Source organism: Nomia melanderi, chromosome 6 (assembly GCF_051020985.1).
Source record: "Nomia melanderi isolate GNS246 chromosome 6, iyNomMela1, whole genome shotgun sequence".
Classification (NCBI taxonomy): domain Eukaryota; kingdom Metazoa; phylum Arthropoda; class Insecta; order Hymenoptera; family Halictidae; genus Nomia; species Nomia melanderi.
The window spans coordinates 3,771,739-3,795,114 of record NC_135004.1 but is presented as its reverse complement, the minus strand read 5'-3'; the positions used below and the strand labels follow the sequence as shown (position 1 = coordinate 3,795,114).

General features: G+C 33.8%; 1 protein-coding gene across 6 annotated transcripts in view; it reads left to right on the top strand.

The window, feature by feature from the left end:
- Positions 1 to 22,652, top strand: part of LOC116427090 (uncharacterized) — a 35,226-nt gene extending 12,574 nt beyond the window's left edge. For all 6 annotated transcript variants that reach the window (XM_031977049.2, XM_031977042.2, XM_076368189.1 and 3 more), the window contains 2 exons: positions 16,411 to 16,621; positions 16,767 to 22,652. In XM_031977049.2, coding sequence (XP_031832909.1) covers positions 16,437 to 16,621; positions 16,767 to 18,984 — 2,403 coding nt within the window. In that variant the 5' untranslated portion in view covers positions 16,411 to 16,436 and the 3' untranslated portion in view covers positions 18,985 to 22,652. The remainder of the gene's footprint in view (positions 1 to 16,410; positions 16,622 to 16,766) is intronic.
- Positions 22,653 to 23,376: the final 724 nt, after the last annotated feature.

The following is a 23,376-nucleotide window of genomic DNA, read 5'->3' as shown; positions in this document are numbered from 1 at the left end:
GTTGTCTAAAATTAAATCGTATGAAACAGATAAGGCCGGCCATTGATTTATCGGTAGACCGCGGTTCTTTATGCAAAATGTAATATTCTCGAAACATTTCACTAACATTGGAGTCATACAGAAGTTTGCTTTCTTGATTAATAATTTTGTTATTCAAACATTGAAATAATTGTATCTTTTATATTTTATATTATGCCCCTCATGTTCGTATTCAATATAAACGCACAAAAATTCGCAGAAATCTTGTTTTTTAGAATCTTTCATAAAGAAAAAGTAATTGGATCGTTAAAATACGAAAGAATATTATCTTCATTAGAGATATATTATTGTACTCCGACATTTACAGATGACACCGTAACATATTTGTCCTCAAGAGATTTACCGGTTCTTGAAATCGTCTATGAGCCTTCGGCGAATATCTTTTCACGATGGAAATTATACTGAGTCAGCATGAGATTGCAATTTACTGGCGGATCGAGTCTCACATTCATTTAGCTCATAATAATTATGAATCGGCAGCTGTTTGGGAAGTACGTTGAATTGTTGTGTGTGCGTTTAGATCACAACGACGGGAGGTATTAACGGTCACCGTTCAGATGATGCTGTGACTCATGAAGATGATTGTATATGTTACTGAAATACAGTCCGTATTAAGATCAGAAATTATCGAAATCAAATTTCATTAAAGATCAGTAAAATGATAGTTTTACCTTATTTTGTAGTTTCTTTATTATTTTATTCTAGTTGATATTATTCGAATAATAATGTATTTGTGAAATAAATTATTTTAATGCATACTATTTTGTTTCGGATTTGAGTATGTGTTATTTGATTTCATCGGACAAACAAAAATACTTTAATAAGGTACGTGTGATCTCAAACATTCAAATTAAAGAAATATCCTTTGTTCTATGAGATATGAAACTTTTATTCCAATATCACATTTGGGATTTAATTATTTATGTCTAATTACTACAGTAATAAAATAAAGGTCTCTTTATCTAAAGTCTGTCAAACTTTTATTCCATTACCATAATTTATATGTCCAGAAAGAATTTATGCCGGATTAAATATGAAGTCACTGAATTTATGTCTACACCTGATACACAAAGTTTTAATCAATGAGAGGAAAAAACCGTTTGCTCTTCTTGCGAATATTGTTTTCCTTCTGTATCGATAAAGTTACCACACTCTCTCGAATGTTATAAGATTCTCGATCATCGAGTCACGAACAACGGAAAAGCATGTTTCCTTAATCTTCGATTCTTCCTTGAGCTTAATGCAATCGTGACGCAATATCCTTGAAGATTTTGTAGGTTTTACGTGACCGACGTCAGAAGAAATTCTTTGAGCAATGTGTTTGAAACGAATGCGATAGAATTGACGGGTAGGTTTAACAAATAGAAAGAACATAGTATTTACGGTAAACTATAAAGAAAATTGATAGTTTCGCATACAACTCATTTTTCAAAATGTATTCGGAACAATTTCAATCGACTTTTTAATTTCCATTTTACTCTCACTTATTAACAAATTTTCGGTTTTCTAGCATTCAGACGAAATATGTCTGATTAACACATTGAACATTATATAAAACAATTGTAGAGTTGTGATTAAAATATCTAAATTGTTAATGAAAATTTTCACATACACTTTGAGTAACAAAAGCTAATAATATGTTCGTAAAAATATTGGTAAAGGACGTTGATGTATCTACGAAGAAAAATTAAACATGTTTGAATCCAAAGTATATCAGGTGAATGTCAGACGGGTCTGGCGAACGTTTGTTTCACGTGTCAGGGAAGTTCGCAATAAGAGTCTGTATTATTTTTCTCTTAAATTGTTCCACTAACAAACGTTTGTGGAAAGCTCTTATACGACCGAGGACAACAAACAAAATTCGATGAAACGTTTAAAGAGCGGTCGGATATGTGTATTTTTACAGTTACGGATCGTCAGGGTGTTTCGAAGACTTGCACTTTCATGTATTTTCGACTGCATTTTCTTAAGATCGTATACACGCCATAATATTTATAGGAACGAATACTTGTACTCCCGAAAAATAAGTGTAATCGTTTAACGGAATACGTTCAATTATTTTTCGAGTAGGATTATCTACTGAAAGGCAAAATGATTAACAAATAAACAATACTACTTTCTCATTGATCATTGATTTAATAAATGCATGATTCTATAAGAATCTTATTACTATTGTGATTTTTATAATTCTGCATGCTTCTGAATAAAAAAGAAAGTTTAATGTATAAATTATTAAATATCTAATGATGGTACTCTAATGTTGGACTTATCAACAAGTTAATTGGGAAACACTAATTAGCTTGTCTCTTATGTCCAACTTCACGTTCTGCAACTTTTTTTAACGTTTTCTTATGCGTCCGATGTGCAACTCTTATATCTCATTAGATTATACGTAATATCCATATTGACATATACAATGTATTATTTACGCACAATTTAACCTAGATTATCGAATTTAATTGGGCGATTAACAATCTTGACAAATGAAGACTTGACAAGAAATTCTACGAAACATGTTTACAAAATTCTACCGTATATATCCTCAGATATAATTTAACAATTCGAATTATTGAGTCTGTGAATAACTGAGACTCTGAACGATCCAAGCAAAATTATAATATTTTAAATTCAATATTAAAGTTTGTATACAATATTAATGTATGTACAATGTAAAATTGTATAAGACATAGAAATTAAATAGTTCTGTCTCTTAATTTATGCAAGGTTTTCCTTTATATTAGTGGCAAATAATATTATGGATATTTGACCAGATAATAATGAATATTTATAATAAAAATTGATATCAAGAGCAAAAAGTCCAACTATAAATTTGAAAACTCAAAGAATCATATAACATTTCTTAGCAATAAAATAATAAAAATAAGCTCCAAATTTTTCGCACTGTTTAATTGCTTAGTTCACATAACATTTCTTAGCAATAAAATAATAAAATACAAGCTGTAAATTTTTTGCATTGTTTAAATGCTCAAGTCACATGACATTTCGTAGCAGTAAAATAACGAAGTATAAGCTCAAAATGTTTATGTCAGCAAGGTTTGATAATGAGTTCGCGTGGACACAGTCATGGTCGTCAGCACGATCGCTGGAATCGCTGATATCGTTACTGCGAGGGTTAACTGACACCCGTGCGGGGATGCCAGATATTTTTATACGCGCAGAAAAATTCTTTCACGCGCACGATACTGACACCAGGCGTGCAGTTGTCACGACTCTTTTTCCGGGCGATTTACCTAGAATGATTTGCATACGCGACGACAATAATCGGCAATGGGCAACGATTCTTGCGGTACGATCACGTCGAAGTTCAAAGGGAGATCGTTAACACTTCACTTGCCCCCGGTTGTTTAATAGTCTTTTAATAACTAGCGATTAACAACTCAGGCTTTTGTAATAAATTTTTTTTTTATGACAACTCGAACGAGTTCCTTTGGAGAACGTAGCGTAACGACTTTCTTTTTGTGCGGATTATTATTTAATGGAAGGTTATTTAGTTTTTTCTGTCATTGCATCATATAATATAGAATATGAGTTCAATACCTTTCTTTATTAATTGTAATAATTTCTTTTAATAGAAAACCATTGATTTAATCCGAAGTTGTACCAACTGTACAACAATCCCTCAGAAAAGTTGTCCATTTATAATCGAAATGAAAACTATGTAAATACAGTTAATTTTAATGAAAGTCATTTACAAAGTGTATTTACTTATATTCTCAAATTCTTGTGAACGTAGGTAAGCTAAGTAGAGTCGGTTTTTAGTATTTTTGAATCGATGAGAGTACAAATTCTTCAATATTTCGAAATAAGGAAAAATGGGCGTGCCTACATCATTTGCATAATAAACCGTGCACAGATGAAAAAAAGGTGAAATGCTAATGTGTATAGCTTATCTGATTAAACGAAAAAGAAGAAAAAGTTCGTTATGAATCCATTTCGACTCATCATTCGGTACGCATATTGATGCAACCGTCTGGCTTTCGATGGTTGAGAAGCTTGTGACTGGAAATTATTTGTTTCAGAGTTATTTTAATACCAAGTATCGTTTTATATCGTGCTTGAAGTATCTCGGAGCAATGCATTTTATTTATACTCTTTTATAACAAAAGCTGATGTAATTCATTTTCGATACGGTTAAGCTTACTTGTTAAGTCGCCTTCTTTTCTCTTGTAAGTCTTTTTCTATATTTAACTTCTTATGTAATGTCAGTTTAGAATGATCTATCTCTTAAATCTATCTCCGAAAAATGTTACACAAGAAGCGCGCCCTTTAATCAATTACAGTTTCGTAAGAAGTGATTGTAGAAAAAGACAAACTTTTACGATGAATTCAAATTACTATGATTTCAATCAGTTTTATTTTATAATGATTACAATTGAATTTTTTTTACGTGGAGTATTCTTAATTAAGTTTAATTAATTCTTTACGTGGACCGTATGTGCGTGTACTGCAAGGAAATCCAAACGAGCCGCATTTTCATTATAATCTTATCAATGTAACGTAAACAAAATTATTTGACGCGTGTTCGGTTTTCTTTGAACATGTGTTAGGTTAAATATAATTTCATGAACATCCTCGAGACATGCTTGTTCGATTTGCAAATTTGTACTTGAGATACTTTTGCTTGTCGCGATAAATATTTGACGTGGAATCAAATAAGCCTCCTGCTATCTGCGGCTGATTTGCGACCGTTCGTTCCTCAAAATATCCGCTAATCATACACCGACCTGCGTGCGAAAGAAAACAGAAAGAGATTGTCCCGACCAAGTACCATTTGGTACATACACCTTGGGATTTCGTACCTTGACACACTTATCTCCGCAAACGGGACAGGCACAAGGAATTAGGATTTAAGAAAGTAAAAAACTAATTCTGCCACGACCTTTTTGACCGAACATTTTTAGCACCGCTTCAGACGCGAGCTGCTCAAATCTGTTTAACATTAGAACCATCGAAACAATGAAAATGGCTAGTTTTAACGTTTATATTCTGTAATCATCAAAATTATGAAAATACTTATTTAGGCAGTATTTATTAGTGCATGCTGCAATAGGTGTGCAAAAATGAAAGAAAAATACGTTGATAGAGGTTTTATATAGAATTTTCCACTTATGTTCGCCGTTGAGTAGTTTCAGATGTAATGTTGCTTGAAATAAATTGGATCGTGAGATAAATTGTATCTGTTGAAAAATTTCTAACGTTCTTACAGAGTAGTGAACTTTCCATTTATAAAGGAAATATTTGTAACATTTATGATTATCTGATGTATGCATAATAATTCAAACACTTTCAATTTCCGATCTTTATATTAAGAATATTATTTCTCAGCTGAGGAAATCAATGATTAATTGTTTTAAAACTTCTAAAGTTTCTAAATGTAACATAAAGAGAATTTATTAAAGATCCTGGATAAGGATTAAAAATACTAATTGATTAATGCTCACATACTGAAAAACATTATTCACTCCAGTTTTTGGAAAGAAACGTTCGACAAATTGGTAGATCCTGTGTCACGAGAGTGTAACTACATTTTCGAACGGCAAAAACATTTTTCTTCAAAATTTTTCGCGCAACATAAATACGCAACAACTAATCCTCAATCGCAAGGTCGAAAATGGTACTTGTTTGCACGACCTTCTGTTTCTACTTTTCATTATTTTTGTATCACGTGCTCGCTGCTGACACTGTTGACTATGAACGAGCAGCTGGTATCATCCTGCAGAATTTCATTGAGATTGCCACGGAACGATTCTGAGCTCCCACTTACGAATAGACGTGAACAATAGCTAATCTATAGGGTGAGTCACCTAAGAATGTAATCCAATATATCTTCATTGTTGATGATAACACGAAAAAATGTTTATTTTAAACGAATAAATATTGTGTTCAAGAACGATCTATTTTCCAAGATTATATTTCCTGCGATTTCAATGCCTTTAATATTTGTTTGATTAGAACGACTTACTTTTATTATGGTAGCATTAGAGCCAATAAAAAAGACAAATTCAACTAACTCCTACTTAATTAATTTCAAGAGTTATGTGAAAATCAGTTTTTCATCGATTATATTTACATTTTACTGTATAATGGTATAACAATAAAAGTAAGTTATCCTGTTTAAAAAGGAGGTGCCGATGACATTGAAATTTCAGAAAAGAACAATTTTATAGAAAAGAAGCGTTTTGAATACAATGTTTACCCCGTATTCAGTTAACAATATGAATAAAGTTTCTTGTAGAATTTTCGATAAAACGTGTGGACAATGGACGTTTTATTACAGGTCAAAATCCTCATTCGTCTTGTAGGGGTTGAGAATAATGGAAATACTATGAGCTTCCAATAGTGGGTGACTCACCCTGTATATGCTCGTGGCACCCTCCACATGCCTCGAAATTGGATACAAGTGCGGAAGCACGTGTGAGTCAGATCTATGGGGAGCTGGTTCCCCCTCGATTTGTGTCGCAGAAATGATTCTCTCTACTCCTCGATAAGGAAAATACGACCTTTATTGTCAATTATCTTCTAAACCAGTGAGAAGAAGTCGAGGGAGACACATGGCTCGCCAATCTTATAAGGTGTTCCCTTGTGCGTAGGAAGCACAGCACGAGTAAAATCAAGGCAGGATTTAATACAATTTCACTTTACTTTTAATTTACTGAAATTGTTTTCATAAAGAGTTGAATCTTAAAGTTTTTGAATTTTTGCAATATTGAATTATTGAATTTTTAAATAAAAATATTTTTGAATTTTTGTACTTTAAAGTTAAATTGTGTTGAACTTTTTAAATAGTTTTTAAAAACATTTTTATAAAAACCCGCATTTATATAAACTTTTTCGGTTTAATTTATAATTAACACTCTAACTGTACAGAGTAAATTAATGAGCTTGTCAGTATGTGCATTAATTTTCTTTTAAATGATAATCTTGAAGGAAATGATTAGATTAGGTATATTACCTGATAACATATCAGAAGATCTTTAACCATTAATCACTGATTTTTTAAAGGAATCATTACCAGTAAATAAAGTATGATGTATTGATGTTACATTTTACATGTTTACATTCACTTCTTGCTATGCATCGGTAACCAATTCACGGTGTATGATCGATCAAGGCTACAGTATTCAAAGTTACTAGTACGTTGTGAAACCTTTATTTTGCTGTTTGATGTGGTTTATTGGAGCAAACAAAATGATTTGAACTAAAGTAACGGTGACTTGTGGCAGACCGTAGGATTCATAAATTAAAGATTGGAACCTTGATTATTGGTCACAAAAAGTTGGTTAGAAAGAACTGTGCTTATTGTTAGTTCCATGAATACGCGTGAGACCTTAAACAATTTTGTTTTCTATGAACTGTTAAGTGAAATAAAAGTTCCAAACGGAATCATTGGACCGTGCAATGAATTATGGCATTAAGCACTTTTTATTTGAAATGAGAATAATGTATCAAGGAAGCAGATAAATACATCACAGAAAAATGAATCTTTATTTTCCCAGTGAAATTAAATAATAAATACTTGTATTTACAATAAAGTAGCAAATATTAAAATATTGAACTAATTATCAGTACAATTGAAATTCGACGAAAATAAGTTGCAGTATTTGAAATATTATTAACGTACGACAGTGCGATGACATAAAAGCATTAGAACGTCTCTAAATAAAGTGCATTGAACTTGAAGAAAACAATATTAAATAATTCGAATAATTTCAGACTAAAAGTTGTCTGCTTTCATTCTTAGACTGTTAAAATTCAAATCGCCCCCGCGGAATAACCTGAAAACGTTCCTTGTGTCGTCATTCTGTAAACCATCGCTCGCTGACTGAAGCCTCCTGTATCTAAGGGTCAATATTCGTATTACGTGCATACTGTGACATTAACTGTCGGAGTTAAGGTTATCCTCGCCGTACTAAAATATACTAGAATAGATAGTGGCAACCGCTTTGTGGTCGCGGATCCGGGACCTTATTTCGAACACAACTGTTTTCGCGAAGTTACGACTGTTTTCTTCCTCCGGTTCGCTCACCTCTGAATAGATTAGCCACAAGCGCTGTATAAACGTTCCTTGTGAGAAATGGTTCTATTTCAAGTATAATATAAACTATAAATTATAAGTGTTATATGTTTATAATAAGTTAGTAAAGATATTATAAGTGTTATAAGTAAACATGTTTAAATAATTTCCGAAGAATACGAGACACCCGTTACAAACCAATTTCTGTGAATGTTTGTCCGATTATTTTAAATATTAACACATTTCGAACCGGCTAATTATCAGAAAATTAAATTGTGCGGATTTTCGGTGAGATCCATTTATATCGCTATCTATAAAAAAAAACTCAGGTATCATTGTTATGTAATATATTTTAAATGGACAATTAGTTCTAATCAAATTTAATATTTCCTTACATGCTGTGGTAATTATCAAAGTTATATAGCTAAGAGTCTTTATATAAAAACGAGATTTCTCGTTACCAGTACGCAATGTGTTAAGTTCATTTTAAAATTAGATAAGAGACTATATTGAAAATGAATCGCGTGAAATAATAACATTTATTTATTTTGGAAACTATTTGCTGAGAAAATAAAAATAGTTCCGCAAGAAGACGCCAACGTTCCATTTTACTCCCGGCGCAATCTCACGCGCTCATTGACGTTGAGCGCCACTGACAGCGGTTTATGTCTCGCGAGAGTATTTCATTCTTTAAACCGAAAACAAAATTCGTATCACAGTTTACTTTTATGACTTCTATACCAAAAAATCTGTTCTATCGCATTGTACAATTCTTCGTAAAAATTGATGGGTAACGGATGTTTCGTTAACTTTGAAATATATTTTATTTAAGGCCACCTAAATACAGATTCTTCCGTTCTTTATTTTTTGCCCGAACCGTTTGTAAAATTTTCACAGTTAAACCATAAGTAATTTTTAAAGTTGAGAATTTGATTTTATTCTTCAAGATTGAATTGAATTGAGAATGACAAGAAAAATCGCGTTGACTGACACAGCAGGGTTACTTTTAAAATTAATATATGATGTAGTCGCGTTTCGTTGTCAAACAAGTATGAATCTGGTTGAAGCTGGTCGCAAAGCAATGTCACCACGTCGCGAAATAGTGATGCAGAGTCAGTGAAGTTTCAAAATTAAGTTACTGGTGTCAATCCTTCGTGAAGACGGGTTTTGCACGCGTAAAAGTGACAACTGTATGCACATTGTCTCAGCGTCCAGCAGCGTTGATTGAAAAGACAGATTTAGTCTTCCTCGACGCCAAGTACTTACTTGCACGAGGCTCGCAATATACGCTGAAACGTTAATTAAAATTGTGGTGGCACTTGAATGAAATAAAAAGTGTAATGTACGACGGAAAGTATATTTAGAAAAATTTATCTACAAGGATCTGGAATGGATGAATGGAATCCGTCTAAGTATCCACTTGAGATTAATCTTTGGAAATCGTTTCAAGGGCTCTTGATTAGATTACGAACCCTCATGCAGAAAAAATGTCGTTAAAGTAACTTACGGAAAGTGGAAGTAACAGACATTCATTTTCTTTTTCAATAATCGAAAAGTTCTTGTACAAATCACTGTAAGTGCCAAAAGTGAAAATTTGTTTGAGAAACGTTTGTTATTTGGTACTTGAAATTTCTCCTACAAATATTCTTCTCTTATAACTCGCGCCCTCATTTAATACATCCTCGTAAACTTCGTAGTTCGTTTATGACTTTTCATCCCACTTATTATTCAGTCGCGCGGAACAAAAGACAAATTACTCATGTTTTAAATTCATCCGATCAAATTAAATTCCAAATATCAGCTCTAAGAGACGACCTTGATTTCTACTTTTATCACGAATTTGTTCAATGGTGTATTTACGTTTTGAATCGAATGCGTGTTAAGAAAAACGCGAGCGGCAATTATTTTCTTGCGTCCGGAGATGCATTCACCCGAATAAACAGCTCGCCCGAAACTTAACAAACGAGGAAAAAACGGCGGGAAGCTTTAACTTCGGCATCGAAAATAAATGCTCGCGTCTCGTCGGGGAACGTCAACATCGGTTGACGTCACCTTGATGTTTTTTAAAGCGCTTCAAAACCGTAATTGCGGCCACGTATGTACTGTTACTATTATATTGTATTTGTTATTCGTTCTTCCCACTAAGTTCAACATCTTACGATCGCATGCAACGCATTCGACTTCTATAACATGTCCGACGAAATTTTCTTTCTATGCGTTTTTAAGCGATTTCAGTGGTCGAAAAGAGTTTCATGGGATGTTTCATACGTTAATTTCAAAGGAAAGATTCACATAAATTTAAATAGAAAATTTAGTCGATTTGTAGTATTTTTATATAAAAAGACAATGAGGTTTTCATGTGAAATTTCTGTATATAATTTAACCTTTTGTATATGAGAAGGATATAAGATAAGAACATGTAAGAGTGAATCATAGCAATGAATAAAGATTTTTATTATATATATATATGTACATAGGTACAAATTGTATGCTTTCAAACTACTTGACGTTGAGTTACTTCTGTTTCCGTTTTTTATAACGGGAATCGTAGATACTTGCCTGTGAATCCGTTACTTCAAAGAAACTTCAGAACATAATGGTAGAAATATATTGCGAGGTATGTTTTGAATGTGTAATAAAAGAACGGAACAACTTTTCTATTGAACCACAAAATAGAATTATAACGATGAGTTTATTGATACTGCAAACACAATAGCAGAAATTCATATAAAACCTGTAGTTACGCTTCAAAATACCATAATTCCATTTTATTTCTTAAAAATCAGATGTAAAATCCAAAACTGATAGTACGGTGTCAAAATTTGGGAATAGTTGATTTTTTTTTTATACACGTATTTATTTAACGTAAAATCCATTCACCGATTGAATCTGAACTGGATCGAACCGCTTCTGTTTCATCGTTACTTTTTCGATATAATAATATACGTCCATAAATAAAAAATGTTTAGAAAGTAATTTTAAAAGTCATATTTTTTTAGTTTTGCATATAAAATACCGTGAAATATTGTTGTATGTTAATTGTGTTTCATGTAAAATATCGGAAATTAGAGGAACGTATATACAAACATGTAGATCACGCAGATTCAATGTCCACGTGGACGCGACTATCATGCGAATTGCACACGATTGTTTAGACACGAGGACTCTTGATTATTTGTGCCTTGGGAACTTGAAGAGGATCTCATTTGCTTGGAAGATCAATACACGGTGGCACGTGTTACGTTCTCGCGTGAGAAGTTACATTTCATATTTGCTCTTGAGCGAAAACAGTAAATGTATCAGTTTGTGACTTAAATAAGTTCGGATGTAACTTGAAGTCAGTTTAAACCTAGCACTGTTACATTAAACTAACGTAAGTAACTACACGAAACTAATAAATACATGGTAACGAGGAAAATGGAAGATTTTAGCTTACTGATTTTATTAAGATTTCGAACAATAGTAAACTTTGTTGTACATTTACAAAATATAGAAATAAAATAATAATTAGAAAATATGGACATGAATACTCGCGAATTTAATTTTATTCGTAAAGATCCAAAAAAATGCTTCTATAGGAAAATTAGTGTTTTTGATGTATATTATTAGTTGTTAATATTGATTATTTTTAATTGTCAGTTATTAACAGTTAATATTAACTTTCACTGTTACATTTCATTTTCGCACATGTGTAGTTGATCGTTTATGGAAACACTGTTTACGTATATACACGTACGTAATTGCATATCAAAAACGAAGTTAAACAAATGTTTAATATTCATGAGTTACTCAAGCAACTAGTTACGTACTTTCAAACGGTATAATTAGTAAGATGTGGAGTAAACTGACGTACGGAAACATAATTCAATATGAGAATAAGTATTCCAACGTTTGTATCTCCGCTATTGTATTGTATTCTATTGAGTAAATATTTGAAAAGAATATCGTACAAATCTGCTACGACCTACATTCAACTTTCAATACTGCTTGAAGTACAATTCAGTTGAAGTAGAAAACGAGCACCTGTTGCGTGAAAAGAACATTGTGAGATATCATTCAGTTCCCTGCGCATTCATGCTCTTTTTTTTCAATTTTTTGTTATTTCTTATCACTTATCTGCAGAATTAAATTTTCGCACAAAAGCATATGGTACAGTTGTTCACGAATGTACTGTATTTTCATGAAAATGCTTTTACTTGGACTGAAAGTTTCAAATTTTTTCTGTTAATCGTAACTTCATTCAAGACACTTCATCAAAAACAAGTTCTGTATTTTGTACTCTTTAGCACTTTCTCAGTTTTTCTAATATTCTTTCTGTTTTCTGGGAATGTATTGATAGTAAGATTTATTTATTTTCATTTTGCTTTTTTGTTTATTTAATTCGTCCATTTTTCTTGAAATTTTTTCATTTTTTAACACGACGGGACAATGGAGATAGAAATGTGACTCTAAAGGTGACAACCAAACGCGATGTTACGGAGGGAACAATGTATAACACTTTAAATTGAAAGATACAGTTACAATTACTTTTTTTTGTACGAGCTTAAGTATTCAACTTTCGTTTTAAAATGTACGTTTCAAATTTACGTTTAAGACGGGTTCGTTCATTCATAGCAGAGATTTCCGTGGATTGCACAATTTTTAAGAAGTTCATTTCCACCATTCTCATTTCGTCAAACTTTGCCAAGTGACAGATGATCGTACGCTAACATTCGCGTGGGAAGTTATTTCTCGACAAATTTCACACGACGTATTTACTTAAATTTAATAATTTTATTGTTTACTACTTTCCGGACACCTTCCTCGTTGGCTACATTGCCAATGTTAAATTTTCCACGTTCATTTACGGAAAAGGAGCAGTTATTTGTGAACATTGCCTACATTCACGTTACATATCTGTGGTGGTGAGTGTATATACATATGCAAAAATGCATTCATTCGATGCAACTATGTTGTAGACGGTATTTCTTGCAACAGTGACATTTGTTGCGATATTTGTTTTTACTGCCGATGCGAGTAAAACAATTGCAACTTAACTTGTACTATATGGTACAAAGTATGAAAATTATTTATTTTGTATTCACATACCTACGTTCTTCGTTCTCGAAATAGATAATACATGATTAGTTGCAAATATTTACTTATTGCTTAACAGAACTTTTCTAATAATAAATATTTTAGAAGTAGAGAAATTCGGTGAACTTTTCGGGTCAGCTGTGCATTTGTATGTTTATTATGTATCTTTATAAATAGAAATATTTAGTAATATTGAATTTGACCAACATTCTTCGTATTTTATTTTCAATGTAATATTTGCATTAAGATGCTCGAACTAAACGACAGCAGAAAGTTGTTGAATGAAATGACTAAGACATAATTAAATTGTAATATTATATAATGAACGTTTGTTATAAATTAATGTTTGTCTTTTAACTTATAGTTTATTAAAGGTTAAAAATCTCTTTATTGTTTAAAAAAATATTTAAAAATTGCATACACCATTTATCAAGTTTTACATGGCAACAATGCGGAAACGTTTATTAACTGTACCAGTAGCCTGTTAACTTGACGTGTATTCAAAATTTTTATTTTTTACTCGCTACTTACGACGTTTTGTCCAGATAACGAAACCGACAGACGATATCTAATATAATGAGTTCAGGAAAGTAATTATAATGAGTTACATAGAACACATTTAAAACGACGTAAACCTGCTGAAATGACGTGGATTTACGTCACTAAACAAATTTTACATATCATGTGTTTACCGTCGACGTACGAGTACAGTGTTATGGGAGCATCAATTAGTTGAAATGCGGGTATCGTCGACGGTAAGTCATATGCTCGCACTGCCCGTGTTACACAGATATTTCCATAGCCTGAGCCTACGGGAAAATCCGTTAACTCTAAATATAAAGCGACGGCGACACTTTAGTGCAATGTATCGAGGTCACGCAATTTTCTTTTTACTGCAGAAATCGGCACGTCTCGCACGTGTAATTTCGGTTACTCGGTTCCCTATTATTGGATTTTGGGGAATTCTGTCTCGAGTTCAGTCTTAACCACAATATTCCATTCTCGACTATTCAGTTTACAATCATTTAATTAGACATTCAATTTTACATTACCCGATCATTCTTCTTTTTCGCTATTAAATTTTCAATTCTTCATTTTTAGTTTTCTATTACTAAACAATTTAATTTTACATTAGCCAACTATTGAATTGTTTAGTTGTGTTAATTAACGATTATTCGTTTGTACAAATATTATCCTGAACAAATATTTATTTGGTCATTCGATGTTCTATCATTGACTTATCCAATTTTTAATTATTAAGTGTTCAAACATTCAGTTTTTTTTCAATAACTTTTCTTCAGTTTTGTTTTGATTTTCTCAGAATACCGAGTATTATAAGATACTAGAATGAGTGATAATAATAAAGAATTCCATTCAAATCATAAAAGACGTCCATTAATGTAAACTTAAGAAACATCTTCTGATTAAACTATCTTCCTTCCTTTTGTACACTGAACTACATATAGTTTTGGTTACTTAAGTAGTCTGTTACTTCACTTATTGCGTATAAATAAGTTACATATATTATAACTTACATCAGAAGCCTTCACCTGTTACTTTATACGTACATATGTATTTACTTCCTCATTACGTGATAAAACATAGGTATACGCCTTAAGAAATGTGATTTTCATATTTTCGCATTCCAAAGTGAAAAAAATCTTGATTTACTGCAGTCGTTACGAAATAATTAGATCAGGATAAAATCAAACATTGTCAGTGCACGCTTACGTAAAGGTTTTCCAAGAACAATTCTCTTAAAAACTAAGTCTCGAATGAAAAAAGATTCTCCCTATTTATTTTCATACGCGGAATCACTTCCTGCCAGCTTGTACTTATTTTATACTTTCGGTAGCATACTACATACGCACAAATTTAATTTAGAAAAACAATCTTACTACATACGTTACTCCAGTTTATTGATAAACAGTGACACGCAAACACTCCGCAGAATCTTATAAAAGTAACCGAGATGTATCAGGATTAGTATCCGTCTCCGTAATTAGATAACATTGTCAACGAATAAGAAGAATGCTTTGAAATACCGCGAGCACAAGGAAGTACTCGGAATCAATTAAACTCTCATTGGGATTCACATTGTGATCAATGATTCACCTAACCAGACGACCTTCAATTCCTAATTAACCGTTGGTCACATAAAAAGCTGGAACACAAGCGGCAGGGATTATCAAGGAGCCATCGTCACTGATACGATTAATTTCTTGATACTCTCGTTATTTAACCTCAACATTTAACCTCAATCTTCTTCGAATAGTATCAGTTAGTTTTGTTCTGTAAAAAGTTGATTGAATTGTATAATAAGTCTCGTTAGAAAATTCAAACGATCGAAAAAAACTTCGAAAAAATATAAGTGTAATCTAGTTTGCAGCATGAAGAAAGGAAAAATGGGACCGACACAGGAGTGTCGTTTATTTAAGTTACTTAAAATTCAATCAATTATTGAAACGTTTAATTCGTGATCATACCACATAAAAATGTGACTTGATTCAGCGATAATTTCTTACGGTAGTCTCGCGAGACTTTTATTTTGGACACGTGAAAATTTTGTATCTGGAATGAGTTCCTTCTTTTGAATATTCTCTCCGTCTGCTAGAGCAATGAACCTTTGAACAACTGCGTTCGACGTCTGGAATATCAAATCGACGGTGTGCAACGTTATTGGCATCATACTGATACTTTGGAAACTTTTATTATGCCTACGTTGATCCTTTACAGACTATCATGAATAAAGTATCATCTTTTGTGAATTTTGTTTTAATTTATTGAAAAAAATGTAAAGTCCCAACACCAATGTATTAAGTATACATTTAGGTTATCAGTAACGATTGTTATTTTTAGACTGTGTAACTTGATGTGTTCGTAGAGTGTTATTATCTTTTGTACTTATTTTTTCCTTTACTTTCATTTTCACTTTTTTGTTTTTGTTCACCTTGGATATCCAATTAAAGTCCAAGTAACGAAATAAGTATTATGGAGAAATCAACGACCAAGTTGATTTAACAAACGTTTCAAATAGTTGAATAGAAACTTGTTTATTTTTGTAAATTTTATTATTATACTACTAATATATAATAATACTGGAAAAAGAAGTAATTTTTGATAAAAGAAAAATTTTGTTTGTCTTTTGGAAATTTTTTTCTGTATAGTTAACATATTCTTTTTGCTCTAAAAATCAATAAAATTTCTAATATTTCTATAAATCTGTTTCATTTGTAACACCAAGACTATTATTGTTTTAGGTTCATGTAACATTTAGTATATATGAATGGTTGGAGATTCGCCAGACATCGTTGGAGAAGGATCGGTCTCAGATCTAGGAGATCTAGAAGGATGGTGGGATAATCCTAGCATTGTGATCTGGAGTTTTGCCCTGTTCGGCTGTTTCCTCTTAAATGTCACGCTTCTGTTGGCATTCCTCATACGTCCGTCGTTGCGGACTATTTCCAACAGGTTGGTGTTTATTACAATTTTTCATTGTCAACTGTTCCATTCATATATTAATCATTACATTCTGTGGATAAACGTATGAGCCATTATAAATAAGAATCATCTGTATATTATTTATATATTGACAAATCCCCGTCGTTTGTTCCAGATTCGTCATGAACCTAACCGTGTCGAATCTGTTGGTATGCGCAACAATAAATCCCCTGATGATCATGGACGCCTCTTCGTCGCCTACTACTTTCATGCTGGATGCAACGTTCACAGAAAACGTTTGCGCGATGTCTGAAGGTGCGGTCGCCATGGTCACAACGTCTTCCGTATTTTCAGTCCTCCTGATCGCCGTGGACCAGTACTTCGCAGTAGTGGATCCTCTGCGGTACAGGACCCGCGTGGACAAGCTCAAATCCGGCATCCTGATCGTGTCGACGTGGTTGATCTCAATCGTCTTTGGTTCTCTAGCCTTTTTCAACCCAAATCCTCGAGGGTTCTGGCTCTCCTGTATTCCAAGGAACGTTACATCATCCTCAAACCTAGCAACCGTAAGCGAGTCCACGATCACGTTACTACAGACTGAATCCAAGAGACTAAACGCCACTGGAGTTCCAAGTGTATTAGACTCCCTGGAGTCCATGCGAGTCGGCGACGACATAGATCTCATAGAGAACACCACCGTCATCTTCGATACACTTCTGCCGAGCACAATTACGTATGGTTTCGTCTACGCTCTGGTGTACAGCATCTTTGCCTATTTCCTTCCTTTCGCTGCCGTTTGCTGGATCTATGTTAGCATTTACGTAGCAGCTCACAGAAACTCGGAAAGAGCTAGACGAAGCGGCTCCAGGCCGATTCTGTCTTCAGCGAGCTTCAGCGAGGAACAGTATGGTCCCAGGCTTCAGCGACTACACGCGGACACCATCGAAGACTTCCGCAAGCTACCGAAGATATCCAGCTTGTCGTCTATCGATGAAACCAGTGAAACTATGCAGCCAACGGGACAACTGTCTAGAAGACGATCCTTCTCGCCAAGTCTGGAGATTGAAGTCTCCGCGCCGGTGACCGATGATCAACCTTCTTCGGGGATCGTCTTCACTGTAGGCTCCCTAAAAGTCGAAGTGTCCTCGGAGAATGATAATCGAGAAAATAGGGAAGCCAATAATGATCCTATCGTTGAAGAAAATTTGGATAACATTGATTCTCAGGAGAAGCCTGGCCAGGAGCAAAGGCCTTTAGAGATTGCTGCGGCGCAAGAGAATAATTCAGACACTTGGAATTTGAAGAATTTCCAAGAGGCAAGCGATTCGGAAGACAACACACGAATCGAGTGCTATAACAATTTAGATGTTTTTGAGAAGAACAGATTACGATACGAGCGGAAGATTTCATCGTCCTTCCACAACTACAGGTCCGCTTTAGCGGATGATTCTTCGAGGACAGCAGTGATCATTGATAGAAAAGAAAAAGAAGAGGAAACATGCGATGATCGATTGAAACAGGAGTTGGCAATCGAAACCGATGAAAATCGCGTTGAGCCCGTGAGAGATCCAGAGTCGATAGAAACAAATCCAATTAGTCGATTGAATGGTTCCTGTGCGGATGAGGGTAAATCGTGCGAGGAATTGGTAAGGACATTCGGTAGTATCGATGTCGGTCCTAGAAGGTGCAACAGTTCGAGCACCATCTGCAACAAGACTGAGAGGGACAACGTGGAGCTGTCCACGTGTCTCCTGACGCCGATAGTGACGATCACGCCGGCGCCGAGCAAGAACGACGCTTTGCACCGGGTGTCGAGCGTACGGAGTACGTCGAGCTACATAAGCTCGCTAAAGGACAGGATCAGCAACGGGTCCATTTTTAGACACCGTGAGGAAACCAGGGCGGCTAGAATAAGCGCGTTGGTTATAGTGATGGGTTTGATTTGCTGGTCGCCGTACGTGATACTGCTCGTGATGAACAACCTGCCCCGATCCGTTGACCAATATCTGCCGCGCAAATACGATGCGCTTGCGTCGGGCTTCTTGATCTTGGCTGCGTATGTCAGCCCGTTGCTGTTCGGTTATCGGTCGAGACGAGTCAAGCGGGAGCTTAGGAGGTTCTTCTGCTTCAGGAGGGAGCTATCGTACAAGAACAACAGGAGCCTGATGGCGAAGAAGGTGCTCAAGAGGCGGCACAGTAGCACCCTGAGCCATCTCGAGGTCGATCACAAGTACAACATCTTCAACTGCATGTACGGCCGGAACCGGTGGCCCAAAGAGAAGGTGCAGTTCGTTCAAGTGCCGGACACAGCGCTCGCGGTTGAAACTTGTCGAAGCAGTTTTTCTAGCGGCGCCAGCACTCAGATCTCCAGCACGTCCACAGATGAATGTTAAAACCATGACGTTCCTGATATTCCTATGGTACTGTTTACTGAATTCTTTTATTTAGCGTACTTAACGCGATGCGTTCCTTCTTGAAGGGATTTCTTTAAAAGGTTGTTGATTGTATGATAGATTCTGTGCAGTTTCTCGCGCTGGTTCTTGTGAAGAAGAATTTTTAGGAAGAGTAATTCTTTCTTTTGAATATATTTTTTATTTAAATTAGAAAGAACGTTTTTCTAAAATTCAGTGATTTTTAACATTGCCGCTTACGAATTTGCAGTGCAATATTGAATGATTGCGAAAATATATCAGAACCCGGTGTATTGTCGCCAGAAGTGTGAATGAAGTTTTCATCGTGATGACCTATTCAAAACGGTTTTTTCTTTTTTTTTTTATTTATTTGCCAGAGTATTCTTTATTTTAATGTATCATAAGATTTCAGTCAGCAAGATTGGATTATGTGTACATGTATTATGGGGCGAATCACTTAAAATCACGTAAAATCACTTAAAAGAATTAATGTAACAAAATTAAGAAAATAATTCAAGGATGCAATGAGCAAATGCAAGAAAATCTTGTATTGAGTTTAACGTATATTTAATTACGTTTATAACAAAGTCATATTTTCTGAGAGAAAAAGTTTAGTATTACTAAATTTTAACTCTGACACTTCGTTTATTGCTCCATGAACATACAATGTTTTATTTGGATTGGTGCCGAACACTTTGTAAATGTCTCTTAACTACATAACACACTAATAATACAAGTCTATAAGTGAATTGAAGTTGTGCTAACGATTTATCATTTGATCAATCATTTTGAGATTCAATTGCAATCAACTAATAATGTTTTGCAATACACCTTTAATTATGTGTACAATGTATGAAAGAAAGAGAGAAAGAGAGAGAGAGGGGGAGAGGGAGAGGGAGAGAGAACGAGAGAGAGAACGAACGAAACAGAATCACCTCCAAAAATTCTTCGCGAAACTTTAATTAAAGAATAAGAACAAGCACAGTGGTGTAAAATGTATAAATCTATATTTAGAAAATATGTACACTTGAAAGCTACATCCAAAAACTAAAGTTTAAAAATTTTTGTGAAACAAGTTCAATAGCCTAATTCTATAACATTCGACACTAATAATTCGAAAACAAGAAAAAAAATTCGATATATTTATTGTCTGGCAACCATAATTACTACTTAGAATCCTGAAGGCACGGTATCTGTCTTTGGATTTCATCATGTATTAATTCATTTATTAGCTATAATTGTGCAGAATATACATTTATATTGATGTATTTGTGCTCTGTCCTCGACTTCTTACTACGGGCCTAACTACATGTAACTAATTGTACAGGCGTAAGTTCTAGAAGACTGCATCATATTTTTAAATTCTGTCCTTTGATTTCACTAATTTTCTTGGAAAGTTGTTTTCACTTTTTTCAAGACTTTATAAGAATCAAAGGCGTCAGATTAATAAGTGAAGATAAAAGAATGCAGCTATAAGTAACATTGATAAGTAGATCGCGGATCTTTGATACTAAATACAGTTTTCTTTGTAACATACAAAGACTGGAGTTGAACAGAACTTTATTCCCTCTGTCGTTGATTTTAATGTGCCTACATCGTAGTAAAAATGATATTGAACTTGATTCTCTTTCAGAGTGATTTGAATTCGATAAAAATGCATAACTACCCGCAATCTACTGATAAACTTCGTGTATGTGGTTACAAATTATGTCTACGCCAAGTTGTTAATATGGTCGGCCGATCAAGGTCACTTTGTTTTACTTAAGTGACGTCATAAACTACCTCCTCTCATTCGATATCACAAACGGTGCCGATTTTTGTAGAACTTAAAAGGACTGCCCTTCAACAGTCGGGAAACGTTAATGAACTGAGAGTGAAACTTTTGTGTTTATATCTTATACAGCGTTGCGATCACTTTATTGCCCGTCTCCCATCGATGTCTCAATGCTTCGGACTATAAATAGGAACGTCACAGGTACGTGACAACGAATGTGTTAACGGTCATATGTAGATCAGAATCAACATTCATCTTTCTCGTTTTACATTCACGAAAAAACCCTCCGATCTAGTCACAACGTTTTCTCAACGAGAAGTGAGCTTAGACGTGACTTCCTTTGAGGTATATATCATATTATAGTAATGTCGTATTTGAGCTCATTTGTTGTCTAGACAATTTTTCAAGTTTTTTAAACTTCAGAAATGTTCACCTATAGATTAGAGAAAAAATTAAATTACCGATTAAAACAAACTGGATTACATACGTTTGCAAATAGAATTCTTTTACATCAAAACGTGTATTCCTTTGTATATACTATATAACGTTCATTGAACAATTTGCTCATTGTCTTCAATTTTTTAATCAACAAATTATCGTATTTAACTATAATTTTACGCTTTAAATTTTTCAATTAAGTTCTGCGTACCAGTTTACGATCAGAATTTATAGAAGTGTTTTGCTTAGAAACGAAAAATTAATAATGTTTTACGATAGCACTATTTTCGTGAGATCCATTTTATAACATATCATTTTCATCTTCACATGGAAACAAAGTGAGAGACATAACGCTAGTAAGATAGGAGACCCACGCGGAGATAGATGACCCTAAAGCTTTGTTCCGTGAGAAGCTTATGTCGGACAACACCGTTGTATATTATTCTAAGTTATTTAATATTTATGCAGTTAGACTGTGTAAGTATTAGGATACATGAATATTTATAAAGTCGTACTGAAGATGTATTTCTTGTATTTATTTATGCGATAACATCGATGTACCGTGTTGTAAAGAGTCATTGAATATATGTATTTATGTGTATAGGATGTTTGAGAACTGCAGGAATTGAGAAAAATTGACAAATAGAGCTTGTAGAAAGGAATGGAAACAACTTTGGTGAACATCCGTTCAGAAATAACCGTTGAACTGCAGTGTTTAGTAAAGAATCACTAAATTCAGATAAAATAGAATTTTTTTTTTGAAATAATGCTGCACATTATTTTTAAATGCATTAAGAACTCCAATTGGTTAAGAATAATTTTAAAAAATTAATAAACAGTAAATGCGTAAAAATCTCCAGTTGATTAGTCGTCTTTCGGATGTTCTATTTATGAGCTGTATGTTTTCAGATATCTGAATATCTAATGATTAAAAGTATGATTTATGAGTATGAATTTTGTTCTGTGCAATCTTCTCATTTCTGTTTACGAACCGTATGAGAACCAGTCGTTTGGAAACGGTGTGTGGTAACCGTAGAAATGTAACTAGGATCGCGGCACTTTACATTGTAATAACTGTTGGATGGCCTATTTATTGATGAACATGTCAAGATGTGTTTCGCAAATCACGACCATGTAAATATGTACACACTTCATGACAAGTTTTACGTGACGTCTTGAATCGTCAAGGATACTTTCCCACTATTTTGTACATTACAAATGCGAGTATCTTTTTTATTTATATTAAATAAACTGTACATAAATAGCGATGCGATAGTGAGTCTCGATATCGAATTTACTGTATATCGCGTATCGCATCGCTGCCGCGTTAATGTGTCCTGTGTGCGTGTGTTTAAACATGTACCTTCCGTACCCCTGTGGACACATGTACACATGTATAGGAAACGAGTTATTTTTAATACATTAAAATGATAAAACCGACTTGTATCTTCTTGTCCTGCCACTGATCAGTAAAACCATCATAAAACGTTTTATAGCTTGGAAGTGTTTCTTTAATTAGAAATCTTATCTATACAGAGAACGTTTTTCTTTCACTTCGATGCGACACATTTGTTATGTAACATATGTCAATACAATTATTGAATCTTTTTGTTCGAACATATAATTCGGTGTATACTCGTGGAAAATAAATTGCGTCGAATGAACTATGATTTGCAACTTATACTAGAGATGAAACTATGAATTACCTTTTCATTTTGAGTCAATTTTTATATTTTCGTACCTAGGTAATCGATACTCGTCTGAATACGTGATAAAAAATTAATTTTTTTAAAAAGATGAGAGGTCATACGGAAGGGTTGCATTAAAATTGCCCAATACTATTTTGGTCGACGAAAATTCATTGTCAATAGCTTTGTTCAAATAGTATATATCTCCCACCTCGATTCTATAGGGTGTATCAGTTAAAAAATTACGAATTGTTTTTTCCTATACCACAACAGATATCGATTTCATTATTTTCCATATTAAGTAGAACAGAGTCGTTTCCTTGCATAAAAATCAGATTGACTATGAAAGTGAACTTTGCTTCAAAGTGTCGCCATCTTGTTATTTCCTATTCAATCGCGTATCCAATTACTTATCGAGAACTTTTTAAAGAAACAATGTAAAAGTAAAATTATATACATGCCTCCACTTTTACT